General features: G+C 36.9%; 1 protein-coding gene across 2 annotated transcripts in view; it reads right to left on the reverse strand.

Moving 5' to 3' along the window:
- Nucleotides 1-916: 916 nt before the first annotated feature.
- The window catches only part of SPATA7 (spermatogenesis associated 7), a 42,633-nt gene continuing 29,687 nt past the window's right edge, over nucleotides 917-13,862 (reverse strand). For both annotated transcript variants that reach the window (XM_086749037.1, XM_086749035.1), the window contains exons 6-12: nucleotides 8,353-8,831; nucleotides 7,167-7,233; nucleotides 5,417-5,487; nucleotides 4,425-4,478; nucleotides 2,962-3,036; nucleotides 2,107-2,164; nucleotides 917-1,750 (exon numbers count right to left, since the gene is read on the reverse strand). In XM_086749037.1, the coding sequence (XP_086605163.1) occupies nucleotides 1,259-1,750; nucleotides 2,107-2,164; nucleotides 2,962-3,036; nucleotides 4,425-4,478; nucleotides 5,417-5,487; nucleotides 7,167-7,233; nucleotides 8,353-8,831 (1,296 nt within the window). In that variant the 3' untranslated portion in view covers nucleotides 917-1,258. The remainder of the gene's footprint in view (nucleotides 1,751-2,106; nucleotides 2,165-2,961; nucleotides 3,037-4,424; nucleotides 4,479-5,416; nucleotides 5,488-7,166; nucleotides 7,234-8,352; nucleotides 8,832-13,862) is intronic.

A 13,862-nucleotide genomic window follows, 5' to 3' on the forward strand; every position in this document is an offset into this window, starting at 1 on the left:
ACTTCCCAGCATTTCCTCAGAACCTGTTGAGCTCATTCTGTAGTCACATGAATGCCAGGTGATAGCTGCTCTGATTAGACACAGAAATTTGGGCTGATTTTGTGCAATGCATGTGCTAACTTAAATTTAAACTTTAGTTATAAATTAGACCACCTTTTCTCCATTTGCTGTACAAGATGCATGAGGTGTCTTCTACTAGATAGTCCTAGAGTCGTCAATCAGCAACCAACTAAATAATCTTTCAAAACCAAAGCTCCATGCAAAATGCTGTGCCAAGCTTGTCATTAATGCAAGAAATTCAACCATGTATTTTAGTGTTGCGCAGTTTGAAAATTTTTACAGTCTTCACTTTCCAGAAGTATCAGCTGAATCATGGACAACTAGGATTAAACAGCTTAAGAGCTGCGTATAAAACAAACAAATGAAAGAGCTGCGTATTAAGCAGCTCAAGAGCTGCCATATGCAGTAGCTAGAGATAAATGTCCTTTTCATGCCAGAAAGCTGACAGGAGGTTAGGAAAAGAGTGAGAGCAGCTGATACTGCAAAATGGCTCTTTATACCTGTTGGGACAAGGAATAAGACAATTGAGTTCACGGTTGAGGGCTGAAGAAGGAATGATCAGTACGAACACCAAAATAAATTCTTATGTTTGGAAAGCTGCCATTCACGCTCACTCCTTATTTCACCCTAGGTAAATGTGAGGAAAAGATATGTTTCTTATGTTCTACAGTTAGTGTAAAAGGAAAAAAGCTGATTATAAGAACTGTCAGAACTAGAAGGATTTAACATAAAACAATGCCTTTTTCCAGGACGGACAAACAGTTCCCTCTCTGTTCTGCAGGTATGTACCATGCTTTGATGTAAGTTGAATTCTTGCAGACTACAAAATCTTGGATTTTTATAGCAGGACCACAAATGCACTAGCAATTAATTCATTTATTATAAATAAAAAACAATAAATACTTTATAACTTACTATTACAGCTTTTGAAAAATAGACATCTAACTTTAATATTCTCAAAAGTTAATCCTGAGTTACAGAATTATAGACAAAATATACAAATTTTTTTTGATAACTGACACTTTACCCTTTGGAGTCTACAATAAAACAGATTAATTAGTGCCTAATTAAAAATACCTGCTAGAGAGATTTAAACGGAAATAAACTGAAAATAAATCAAATAATTTACTACTATTTAACAAATGGCAGTTCTCCACAGAACTAGCTCTATACCTGTTTAACAGCGAAGGTTTGGCTATTATGAATTGTCACATGAGATCTGAAGGGCCTCTGCAAAGCTTTCCTCAAGATCAGCAAGTTTCTTGTTGGCTTCTAAATCACTGTCACAAGTAATCAAGTTTAAAATTGCTGTACATGAGGGTGAAATGTCTGGGTCTTCTTCAGATTTCACACAAGAATCAGACTCTGTCCCAGCAGCCATCATTTCAGCGACGTGTTCTGAAAAGTCATCCTTGCCCTGTATCTCCTTTGAACTTTCCCTGCAAACTGGTGATTCACATTTGTTTGGTTCCGTTAATGATAAGTCCATGGTCCCAAAGATTTCTTTGCTTTTTATAGCTTTTATTTGCCTCTGACTTTTACTGGTAAACTCAAGGTCTTCTATCATATCGAAGTCTTGCAGATCCAGTGAGTCAAAGGATTCCCAGCCTGCATGGATTTGCTCTGCACCGCTGCCCGGGCTGCAGCCGAGGTCTGCTTTCAGTACATCCAACAAGTGGCGCATTTTGCTCTAGGGGGTGAAGAAAGAAAGGGGTGATGCTTCTCCAGCCCCATGGCACCCATCTGCCCAGAACCCAGGGCTTAATTCTGACAAAAGGAAAGGGAGGCTGCTTGCAATCAAGTGACTAAATTATTCAGCAAGCGTCACCAAACTGAGCTGACTATTGTCCCCGTTTTGTGACTCTGCCTGTGACTCATGGATCACAGTAGATCAGAAGTCTGCAAATCTAATTTATGGAGAGAGATGCTCCCCACTGAGCATTCTGGTCCCCTTTACCTGCAAATACAGTAGTGCATTTTCACTGTACTTTAGAAACATTGCTTAAGTTACATGCAAAGGGAGGATATCTTAGGGGCAGCACCTACCTCATCCAAACGGTTCTTATTTTCCTGTATATGACACTCAAACAGTTGTTCCAGAACTCTAAAAATGAAAAATTAAATGGTTTAACAGGAAGAAAACCATCTTTAAACAGATCTACATGAGTTAATGACCTTAGGTTTTTATTTCCGTCTCCTAGCTGAATGGGGCCACTAAGATTGTTTGAATTATGCTCTGTCACAAAGAGGGCTACCCAGAGTTGGTGTCCCACCGGACACCAGCAGGCAGACCCAGCTTTGAGCAGCAGACAGGAACCGCAGGGCGGTTCATAGCATGACTCTCGCTGTTGGGGCTAAGTGGTGGGAGAAACCAACAATCCAGTGGTGGTCCTTCTGGCATGCTGAAGTATCCAAAATATCTTAGGTGCACCATAGTGGCTGATATACACAAGTGCAAATAAAGAGAAGGAATAAAATCCAGCTTCAGCAAAAAAATCCAGAGTAAAGTCCAAAGTCCTGAGAGCTCTCTTCCATTGCTTAAGCAGGATGAGAAAAAAAATTTCAGCTCAGAGGAAGTGTTCTGCGACAAATAAGGTACACAGTCACTGGACCAGACTGCCAGAAGGTCAAGTGGATTTAATCTAGCTTCCATGAGATATTATTAAAAAAAAATAGTGCAAGAAGGGTTTTAAGGGAAGATGACATTACTTTAAAAAAGAACCAGAGGGAGCCTGCTCTTGAAATTTCTCAAATATGAATTCTTTGATTTAGTATATTTAACATTCTCATTGATGATAGTCTTGACATAAAAAAAAATATTACTAAACACTACTTCCCTTTCTTACAGAATTCACTTGTTTCTGTCACAGCATTATAAATTTGAAAACAACTGTAACCTACCTGTTAGAAAACAGCCCAAGGCTAAGAATGTCATTTGTTATATCTTCAATGAAAGCTAAATATAAAAGCTCTTCTCTGCAGGGAGAATAGAAAACTCAACGTTAAATGTTTTAAAATAGAGACATGTACTACACAGTGCAATAGGTCCAGTTACCTTTACAGGAAATGCTTTTAAGAAGATTGTATAGTTCTTGGCATCAGCTGCTATTTTTCAAAAAGGTAATTCTATCAGGACAAATGAAGCCTTTCATTCAATTTAAATACTAATAAAAAACCACGTGTAAAATGTCAAACTGTTAGAAAGATCGCTATGGTGCTTCGTGTTTATGCTAACTTTCAGCTGTGGTATAAATTAGCACAGAGATCCTGAGTGAGGAAATCAGCAAATCTCAGAAAGCGCTGAGAACCTGCTTCGCACTCAAGAAGAAAGGGGTGCTGACTGGGAAGAAAGTGTAAAATTGCTCAGTTTGATGCTGAGTACAGGCTTCCAAAGGAGCTTCTAGAGAACCTGACTGCAGCTAAAAATTGCTAGTCCTCAGTAGAAGCTCAGAAAATATAAGTGCTTATTTGACAGTCTCCATGCCTTTCAAACAACTCCCTGATGTACAGAATCTTTGTTAGTGAGAGATATGGCTTTCATGCCTTTGATCAAATTTCTCTCTATTTTAATACCTCTTAAAGCCTTGTTGATGCCAATTGCTCTAAATGGGGGACTATCCAAAAGTTTGGAGTTCTGTTTGAAAAACAAGAAAGAAAACAAGAAAAAATATTTCAGTGCTGTTTCTCTTTCACAGCATCATTTTAAATATCCCAAAGTATCCAATCAAGCTCTATCCAATCATCTTCCAGTCTCAATAAAGAAAAAATAAAAACTGGGATACATCTTGCATGACTTTCATTATGTAAAATTTATCATCCAGTCTGAGGATTGTGATTTTGGTTCCCTCTGTAGTCAAGAAAGATCTCTGTAGCTGGTCTTTGATATCTTTATTACATCCTTGAAGTTATGCAAGAACAAGCCTGTCCGAAAGCACAAAGAACTAAATCACTTTCCCAAGGACATGGGATAAAGCATTGGCAGTGTTTCTGAATATAACTCAAACTTCTTGCAATTCTCATCAAATTTCAGAGTAGAAATGTGGTAAAAATATCCTTCAACTTGGTATTTTATCTTGCCAACATTTGCTTCAGAAATTACAGACCAAAAAAGAACTGGAAACGTGTACAGTATAGCCACTGGACAGGAAGAAAAGTCTATCTTCCAAAGTTATAATGAATTTTCTTAATATTTAGATTCACATAGAAGTATTACATAACAATTCATAGTCATGTCAATTCTACTGTAAATTGTGAACAACAGTCTATTCTGAGTTCTGATTTACTGTTTCAAGTTAATAAGTTTTAAGGAAGAGTTTCTAGTTTGATGTTGCAAACTTGCAGAAAAATGGTTCAAGCGTACTTACTCAGCCTCAATAGTCCTTGTTGCTGAAGGCTGCTGATATAAAAATGATGTCTCTCTAGTCAGAAAAGCAGAGGGTAAGAAAGAGAGTAACATTCTAAAACCCCTTTATACTACCTTACATCTTGCTTTCTTCTGGAACCATGCTGTGCCACTCTCCCACTTCCTCTTGGGAAAAAAAACCCACCAGAACACCCCCAAGCCCAGCTCCAGTAGCAAAATCCATTGCTTCTGGAGGCCTGCAAGACTGTGGTTCAAGAGTATTAAAACAGCTCACTAGATGCAGTGCTCCAATAACTCAAAAGACCTCAGTGTTACTTTGGATGCTATATGGACCTCCACTATCCATAAGAGTGGTTTTTTTTATTCAGAGTAGAACTTTTACCTCAGGTAAAAACGTTTTTGTATGAAAAGGCCAGCGAGCAAATCAATGAGTCACACAGGATACTTAGGTCAGCAATGAGGAGAATTAGCTGGGAGCCCTTGGGTTCTGGCCGGATTTCCAAAACTGCTGTTGTAGACAATATTCTAACTCTGTGTTACGTTTTCAGAAGAAGATCTGGGAAATGCCTCTAGTCTGCAGATCATAGATTCCAAAGGCCCAAAGGGACCCTTTTTCTCAAAAGGAAACACCAACTGGAATACTAATCCAGTATTTAGTTTTAGTACTGTATAAGATACGTAGTCTCTAAGCTGAGATATATGCTCAGATGTACAGAACTAACAGCTGTATTAACGTGTCATCGCTCTCACTCCTGACAAAAATAACCACATATTTCAAAGCTCTCTTTCTTAGTTGTCTTCCCAGTGGAACTTTATCATAAGAAAATCATGAAGTTGGGAAAGGCCATTGATCTAAAACCCCAACCAACCAAAAGTCCTGTGAGAAGAGACTTAAAAAGAGAAATGGTAGTGAAAGCCTATGGCCTAAGGAGCAGCTGTACAGAAAGCAAGAAGGAATGCTTCAAATATTCCTTCCTGCTGTAGATCAAGCACCTCAGGAAGGAGTATGGAAAAGCAGCTGTTCCTCTCTCAGGCTCATCTGCAGTGTATCTTCTATCTTCAGCCTACAACACAGAGAGAAAAGTCTTCCTTATCAGTGCAAACACACAGCAAATTTTACCATTAAAATGAAGCTAATAACTATCTGTGATTAAGCAGCCCTACAAATTTTATGTATTTTCTGAGAAAATGTGGGTAAGCTGAGATATATGACAGCAAAGGGTCATCAGATTTGACATCCAAAATTTTAGTCAGGGGCAACAGGAGATAAGTAACATTTCTCCCTTTACAAGTATGCCAAAGGTGAATTCTCTAAAAGCCAGAGGGCGTCAACGTCACCAGCAGGAGTAAAATTTGGCAGGCAAAACCAGGAACTAGCACTCTAAATCCTATTTCTTGAGCTTCTTGCACAAAATTGATGGAAGGTAGTTGCTGACTATCTGCATTTTAAATGATAATACTCTGAAAGGGCCACTGTAAAAGTACATGATTCACTGTTGTCACTTTTACAACAGCCAAAGAAAAAGCCAGATATGACAGTTTTGAGATGAAATCAGAAGTTCTTCATGGAACTGGAGTGAAGCCTTCTGAATAACCACTTAACGTTTTCTTAATGAGGTCAGCTGCATATGCAGATCAATTCAGGTGATCACTCTTCTATTTTCAGTAAAGCTATAAATACATATTCTCTCTTGCCCCTCTCCTCCAATGAATATAGCATAATTGTTTGCCTTATTAAGCTAGGGACATGAGGAGTCTGATCTTGTAGCCCTTATTCAGGAAGAAAGTCCACAGTTACTCAAGTACATCTCTTAGGTTTGATCGGGCTCTTTGTTTAAGGACTTGTCTGTGTAGCACAAGATAAAGTACAAAGTAAGAACCTAAATTCTGATCAAACTCTTCCATGCGAATATTAGTACAAATTAAGACAAAATAACTTCAGATTTGAACTCTTAAGAAATATTTCAGGTCTTTTGCCTGCTTCCCTCTGCCTCCCAAAGATGCTGGTATTCCATTTAATCTTTAAAATTTAATAATCTTAAACCACTACACACTAAACCAATTTCTGAAAGACCAAATAACTGAAAAACTATGTTCAACTGTCACAAACACTTAGCAATTCAAATAAAAATATGGATGCAAGCATTTCTGTGACTATGACAAGAAATACTAGGAGCTGGTACAATTTGAAGTGGTGTGATTTTTCATTAAAGCATTCCAAATACATTAGTAAGACAGAAAGCCAACAGTATCAAGGAAAACTTCACCACCCATTGGTTTGGGTGCTTCCTCAGAGGAACGGACTCCTTGGTTACAATTCTTCTGTTGAGGGCTTTCTGGAATACGTTATCCAATGTAAAAAAGAAGAAAAAAAAAATGCTTGGAACAAAGGTACCACCTTCTGCTGAAAAATAATGTACCAATTATCTGTGTCCTTAACAGATATTTAAGTGATAAAAACTTCCAAGTGATTAAAACAATTTAACTTGTAAAAAATGTTGAAAAAAAAAATTTGTAATATCCCAAGATCTCTTCATATGCTTCAATATTTTGTCTTATTGTTTCCATTCATTCTTCTGAAACTCTCTCTCCTCTACAGAACTAATTAATCTCATGACGATGAAGAAAACGAAACTTAAATCAGTTGTAGACTGCTGTGGTAAAGATGAAGTATCTACTCCAAAATGATAGTGAAGGTTGTGGTACGAGTACTCAGATGATTGATAGATGATGATCGTATTACCTTCAACATGATCTCCTGCTGTTCAGACATGACTTCTCTCTCAGATGCTTTGTCTGCACATGGAAGGCTGCAAAATTTAGAGATGTATTAGATTTCCAAGAAGGCTACTTTCAAAATATGCAGGATGAGAATACCAGTGCCACTGTGGAAATTTCCCATCAATCTGAACAGGACCTAGTACTAAAATGTCTCGGACAATTTAGAAAATTTCTGACAGACTTCCATTTACATAATAAAACTAAGTTATAGTTCATTCTGAAGGATGACAACGGTCATACATAGAGGATCCAAATCCATTATTTGGCTGTACATTTACAGAGGATAGCTAAGTTATCCAAAATAATTGTTCAGAATTGAGAATAGAGACAATTCTATACATTAAAAGTGTACCAGGAAAATAGGTAACCCACAGCCAGAAAATTAATAGTTGCAATATAGAGCCGAAGCTATTATAATTCCAGACTTAGGGAATTCCTGCTTTGCTCTAGGACAGAAACAGAGTTAGGCATGCAGGCACTGAGGACACAAAAGAGAAAAGATTTCTCTTTATGAGGTAGTATCAGTAAAAACAAACTAAATCTAAACTGTTCAATGTTCTAAGAAGGAGTTCAATGCGCGAGAAGGGCATTAATTTTGTATTAAATATTTCATATAGGATAAATTTGAAGGCATTTAAATTAAAATTCTAGGAAGACAATGAGGAGCTGCATTCAAGAATTAACAAAAAAAAAAAAAGGATCTTTCCATGATGTATTCCATTAATGAACTGGAAACTATGAGACTACAGGGGCAACAGGGGGGAACTACTTGTATGCTTATAGTGGTTAATTCTTTAGAAGACAGAAAGCACAACTATACACCAGAGAGAGCAAAGAAAAGAGAGAGGGAATGACTATTGCCAGCACATGTGAGATCTCACAGTTTGGATTTAGTGGCACTTTGTATCCAATTTGTATAGATGAAATGAGTTGCTCCAGAAAGAACACAACAAAATATGCCAGTGAAAAAAAGAAAAAAAATCACATTCTGTTCTAGGTTTTGCTAAGGTATATCTAGAATAATTTCAGAATAATTATTCTGGTTTTGTACAACTGTAAATGAGAGGAAAGCATGTTGCTTTTATGAAGATACTGTGATGATAACTTCTAAATTCCACAGTTTCAAAATAAAGTTTTAATCTCTGTACCTGATCATGTCAGTCTGTGTTTGAGCTTCCACATGCTGCCTGCAGTGATTTTTCCTTTTCCTTCGCGCAGGAGTGTAATATCTGTACTCTGACAGGAAAGACTTAGCATCTGATATTAAGGTGCGTGGAGTAAAAGGTTTTCGGTTATCAGTAAAGAATTCAGAGTGCCTGTCTAGAAGATCTCCACTGCGTACTTTGGACTTGCTTCCTTGATGCCTCTGGGAATGACTAATGCTCACAAAACTATCAGTGGAGCAACTGCATGAAGGTCCAGAGCGTCTTCTTGGTGTACCTGAAGTACTGACCCTTGAGTTTGAGTTAGATGCCTTAGATGTATTCTGAGAATCTTTTCTGGCGTATTTTACTGGTCTGGAGTGAACAAAGCCATGCTCGCCATAAGGAGACAGTGCTCTTGATAGGTACTGTGCCTGGTGAGCACAGGGGAAGAGACCGTCTTTGTCTTCTGCTTCCAAGAAACTCTAGAAAAAATTAAAACAAGACTTGATTGCTTTGCAAGTTACCAGCTTTGCTTGAGCTGATACTCCTGGCTATGATTGTTACCAACTTGGAGGTATTTTCTATGTAAAACCTTTCAATTTTTGTAAAATCAAATGATTTCAGAGCAGCCCCAGCGCTAACAGATTTTAAAACCTAGTCATTTGAAATAAAAAAGTAATAAGAAAATGGTTTGCTTCAGTAGCAAAACATTGGTGCTTTGTTACAGAATATTGATGGCTACATCAAACCACAAGTTTCAATCATTTTAAGTGCAAAGGCTCAATAAATTTTTTTTAAAGTCAAGGAATCATTGCATTGAGGCAAATTATTTTATCTGGGTATGCTCTGTTCATGCCACTTGAGCAAAGTAAGGTAGACATTACCCATAATTATCCTACTGACTAGTTCATAGTATGTATTCTCTTCAAGTGTGGAGTTGTTGTCTCTCTCTCCAAACCCTATTAGCGTCAAAGTGTATCACACAGGGGCTATCTTTGTAAGAAAGATGTATATTCTGTAAGGGGTGCTGCTCACTGATTCAACTTAGACCAACATGGAAAATACTGTAACATGGTTCAAGACACAGAATAAGAAAACTATAACTGTTTATTCCCTGTGTGACCCTTTTCTTCCTGTAGGTGGGAGATGCACATCTTTGGTAGAGCTGTACAAACACAGGATGCTAACTTGTGTAATGGCATCCTGTTCCATGAGAAATGTCCTAATTGCTATGATAACACAAAGAATCATAATGTCCTGCAGCAGACAGTCAAGTTTCTGTCCTGTTCACCTTTGGGTTTCTCAACCCAGCAGGTACAAAGGCAGCTGTGAAACTTTCCCACTAACACTACAGAAAATCAGTAGTGCAAGTAGTTATCTTACTCCAGTTAAACAGGACAGATAGCAATGTGCTGAATTTATGAATAGATACACTCAATTTCAGGTGATGGCAGAGAAATGGTGTTAATGCCCCTGCTTCTTAACTGTTCAACACATTAGAGTTAAAAATGTACTTCAATTCGCTGAAGCAAACTTATAGTCAATGTTCCTTTACAATAATACAATTAAAAGGCTACTAGTTAGACAAAAAAACTAAAAGAGACAAATCAGTAGTACATGGTGGTATGGCTAAGGTAAGATGTAGGCAGTGTGTGGTTCAGACTAAAATTTTGGGCAGCTAACTTGCTCCTCACCAAAATAAGCAGAAAACAAGTCTACTTTATATGCAAGTTGAAGTCCAGGTGTGTCAACTTTAGTTAGTAAGAATGCTTAATTGCAGTTTTCAGTAACCATCTATTTGGTACAGGATCTATCCAAACAAACCTCACTGATGTGGAGTACAATCAAAACAAAATTGGAAACCTTACAGCAAAAGCTCATCTATGTGTCTCTTCCTTTTCTCTTAGAGATCCGTAAGGTTATTTTTATGTCTTGAGTAAGTTAAAAAGTTAATGAAGTGAATCATTGCGACAAATATCAAGAGTAGTTAACAAAGAGGAAGCCAAGTGCAGCAGAGACTAGCGATGACTATGAACATAAATCTGTCCTATGGAAGGTGATGGGGAATTTTCCAACACATTCAATTTTAGAAGGGCTGAGTCTTATCAGAAACATCATGTTAATGCCAAAGGATAACAAAACACTGGATAACCTAAAAATAAAAATTTGAAAACTAAGTCTATCATCAAGAAAGGTTAAAGAATGAATTATCTGGAAAGGCCATGCTATTTTTTTCTACTTTCTGGAAAAAAAAAAAAAAACTTAATGCTTAAAAATTCAACATTTTTCCTGAATTGTTTTATAACACTGTGGCAAAGAAAAGTAAAACAGAAAGGTAACTAAATCTAAGTGACATTTTAAGCTTTTTTTTTTTTTCATTGTCAAATAAGAAAGAACAATTCAATAGAAAGAAATTTTATTTCTGTCCTGGAAAGAATTTTGAAAAATTTGCAGGCTCAAAGCCTAAATTCCTGGACAAGATATGTGCACTAGTAAACGTGCTTTACACTGTATCTGAAAAGTTAGGAAGCATCTTAGCAAGACAGCTGTTGTACATCTTTTTCCTAACTAGGATACAGCCACTCCCTGAATATTCTGTCAATCAGTGAAAGGTACATATGACATTTTATGATCTCCAAGAACAGTCATATTGCAGAGATAGAAGATTACACTAGAAGCCTAAAAGCAATCAAAATTTAGTACAAGCTAATTTAGTTCAGCCACATGCAATTCAAGTTCTATTTATGCAATTCAGGTTCTGTTACATACAACTGTACGATGGAGAAGAGGTGACTCATATTGCGTGTACTCAAACTACTTAGCCATACAACTCCCAGAGACAGTGCTTGCACCTCGGTCCTGCAACAGCGAGGCAGACAAGCTGTGAGGATAGCGTTATTCTGGAAAATCTCATTGCCATACTGTGCAATCAGTATCAGACAAGGCAAAAAAAAAGCTAAAATAAAAAGACATCTAAGAAAACCCAATTCAAAATCAACAGCTAACAAACTCAAATCAATTCAGTTAATTTTTAACTAACTAGTCAGACTTTTTAAAATAATGATTTTACTGTTCCTTACACTCAGGCAGCTCACATAGTGAACAGATAGTTTACCATCAAAATTAAGTCACAGAATACACTGCTGTTACACCATGTATTTCCTTCATAACAATTCCACAGAACAATTTTCTCCCAAATCAGTGAGACCTATCTATGTTATCCTAGTACCCTAAAATGTGCATAGTTGCTGATGCCTAATGCAAACAGATAATTTTTTTTTAGTAAACTGAGCCAAAAGAAGCCCTTCTTGATGGTGTCTCATGTGAGCCAACTTTATTTTCCTACTACAGCATAATTAAATGCTGAACTGATAACATGCAGTAACAATGCCAAACAAATGCCTGTGTTAGCAGGCAGTATAATAAGGCTTACCAGTGTGATTGTTTGCATATAAAGTAGTTGCAGTGGTAGCTCAGCACTATAGAAAATGGGTAAGACTGGAAAGTTTCAGAATCCTCCTATACAGATGTTTTGAAAAGCTAATTCCATACCCTTCAGTATGTATTATAAACAGCTTAATTTTTCTAGTATACTTTTTACTCTCAAGGATTAAAACAGTTAATGGAGCTGCAATATAAATTAGACTGTGGAAGCATTTCTGAATGTATGATGACTGGTGCCCCGCAATATACAAAATAATAATGAAAAAAGATTTTAAGTGATATTAGCAAACTACACAACTACAGCTCATGAAAGCCACATGTTCTAATCCTTGGATCCAGTTGAGTTCATCCTAAAACAAGAGAACAGGATGGGGTAAGCATGGCAATATCCTAACTTTAAAGTCTTCTTTACTTATGAAGAAGCTTAGGGCAGGTCTTTTCTTCTCCTCAAGCATATCACAAGTAGATCATACCAAGTAGCCAAGGTAGTGACTAGACAGTAGAACTGCAAACCAAAGCTGTATTTGTGTCAGTCTTGAGATGTACTCATTCACTAGTGATAAAGAAGAATGTCTTTTGAAGCCCTTATCCTGGGGTAAACCTTTACTGCCCAAACAGGTAGGCAGTTCAGCCTTCAGCTACACAAAGAAATAATATCAGAAACAAGGAACTAAATTGGTCACTTCAAAAAGATTTTAAGGTATGTCAGAGAATACTGTTTGCCTGCAATTTGTCACTAAGCTTTCAGAAAATTATTTGTACACCTGTGTTGGTATAGGCAAGTTAATGGTAAGCAAGTATGTTCATTTTCTTCTCTAATCTATAACAGCATCAATACATTGACCATAAGATTTTTAGCTCTATTCTTCAGATACAATTAAAAAAAAATATTCCAGGAAAGTGCCATAGCTTTGGAAATTTGCAAGAACTAGAACTAATATAATTTGAAGTCAAGAATCTCGACACCTATCTTGCTTACCAAGATACGAACCTATTCTGTTGATTCAACCAACTGTAATTTGTTTTGAAATTTATAAATTTACTCAATTATGTATTTCAGCAAAAATAAACCCCTTAAAAAGGTTTCATAAATTACATGTTTATGTTTCAATTCTGTTAGTCACAAAACTGTGGTAAATGGAATATTACTTGTAGCAAGTTTGTATAGAGAGGCCCTCTGAATCTTCCTGGAGCCTGTGGAAGAGAAAGTTCAGTAAAAACAGATCAAAGTATAAGGCTGTCATCTGATGGGCAAGAGAAGTAACACAGAAAAAGAATCCAGATTTCTAAGGTATTTTTACTTTCTAAAAGGTTAGCTTCTCACCTCGAAACCACTGAGGTGTCAGATGCCTTACAAAAACTAAGCTTTGAAAAGAAAGCTTGCTAAATCTATTTTCACATAAAAGGTCCAAAGGCCCCTCTCACTGGGGTCACTGAAGTTACAGCAAGATGAATTTAAATCTTGAAATTAACTTGTTCTTGTATGAAAAGGTCTTCCAAGAGAATATTCATCTACCATCGTAAAATGAGATCAGAGAGACATTTTATGAACTGCACTGTCAAAATACAGAAGCTGCAATTTTGTAATAAATTAGAGTCTGATTCTTTTAACCTGAGACAGCTCAATTTATAAGCCACTTTAATATTGCTGTAGAGGCTGAGTGCCTGCTCTCTGCTGTTCAGCCAGAGCAAAGGTCTCCTGTAGTAAGCCACAAGCTGCCTTGACAGCTGCTGTTCTCATAACTCCCTTGTATGTCATCTGTTCATTTCATTACACTCTTTGATAATTAGTTAAGAACTGAGAAAGGCAGGAGAATGAACAAATAAAACCTGTATGAATATAATAATTTTGTACACTGGCATCAATAATAACCATTTTTCTCACTCAAAACCATGTTCCTGTTACATTCTTTCCTTTTGTGTGTGTGTGGTTTTCAGTTGTATTATGTGGTATGTTCCTCCTTTCATCAAATATTGGGATGTTATTAATAAGAGGTATTACTGAATGTGAATATGGAAATGTATTAATTCAAACAACCAGCATGAGAGGTGATTGCCACTATGAAGCC

Source organism: Chlamydotis macqueenii, chromosome 5 (genome assembly GCF_036417535.1).
Source record: "Chlamydotis macqueenii isolate bChlMac1 chromosome 5, bChlMac1.mat, whole genome shotgun sequence".
Lineage (NCBI taxonomy): Eukaryota > Metazoa > Chordata > Aves > Otidiformes > Otididae > Chlamydotis > Chlamydotis macqueenii.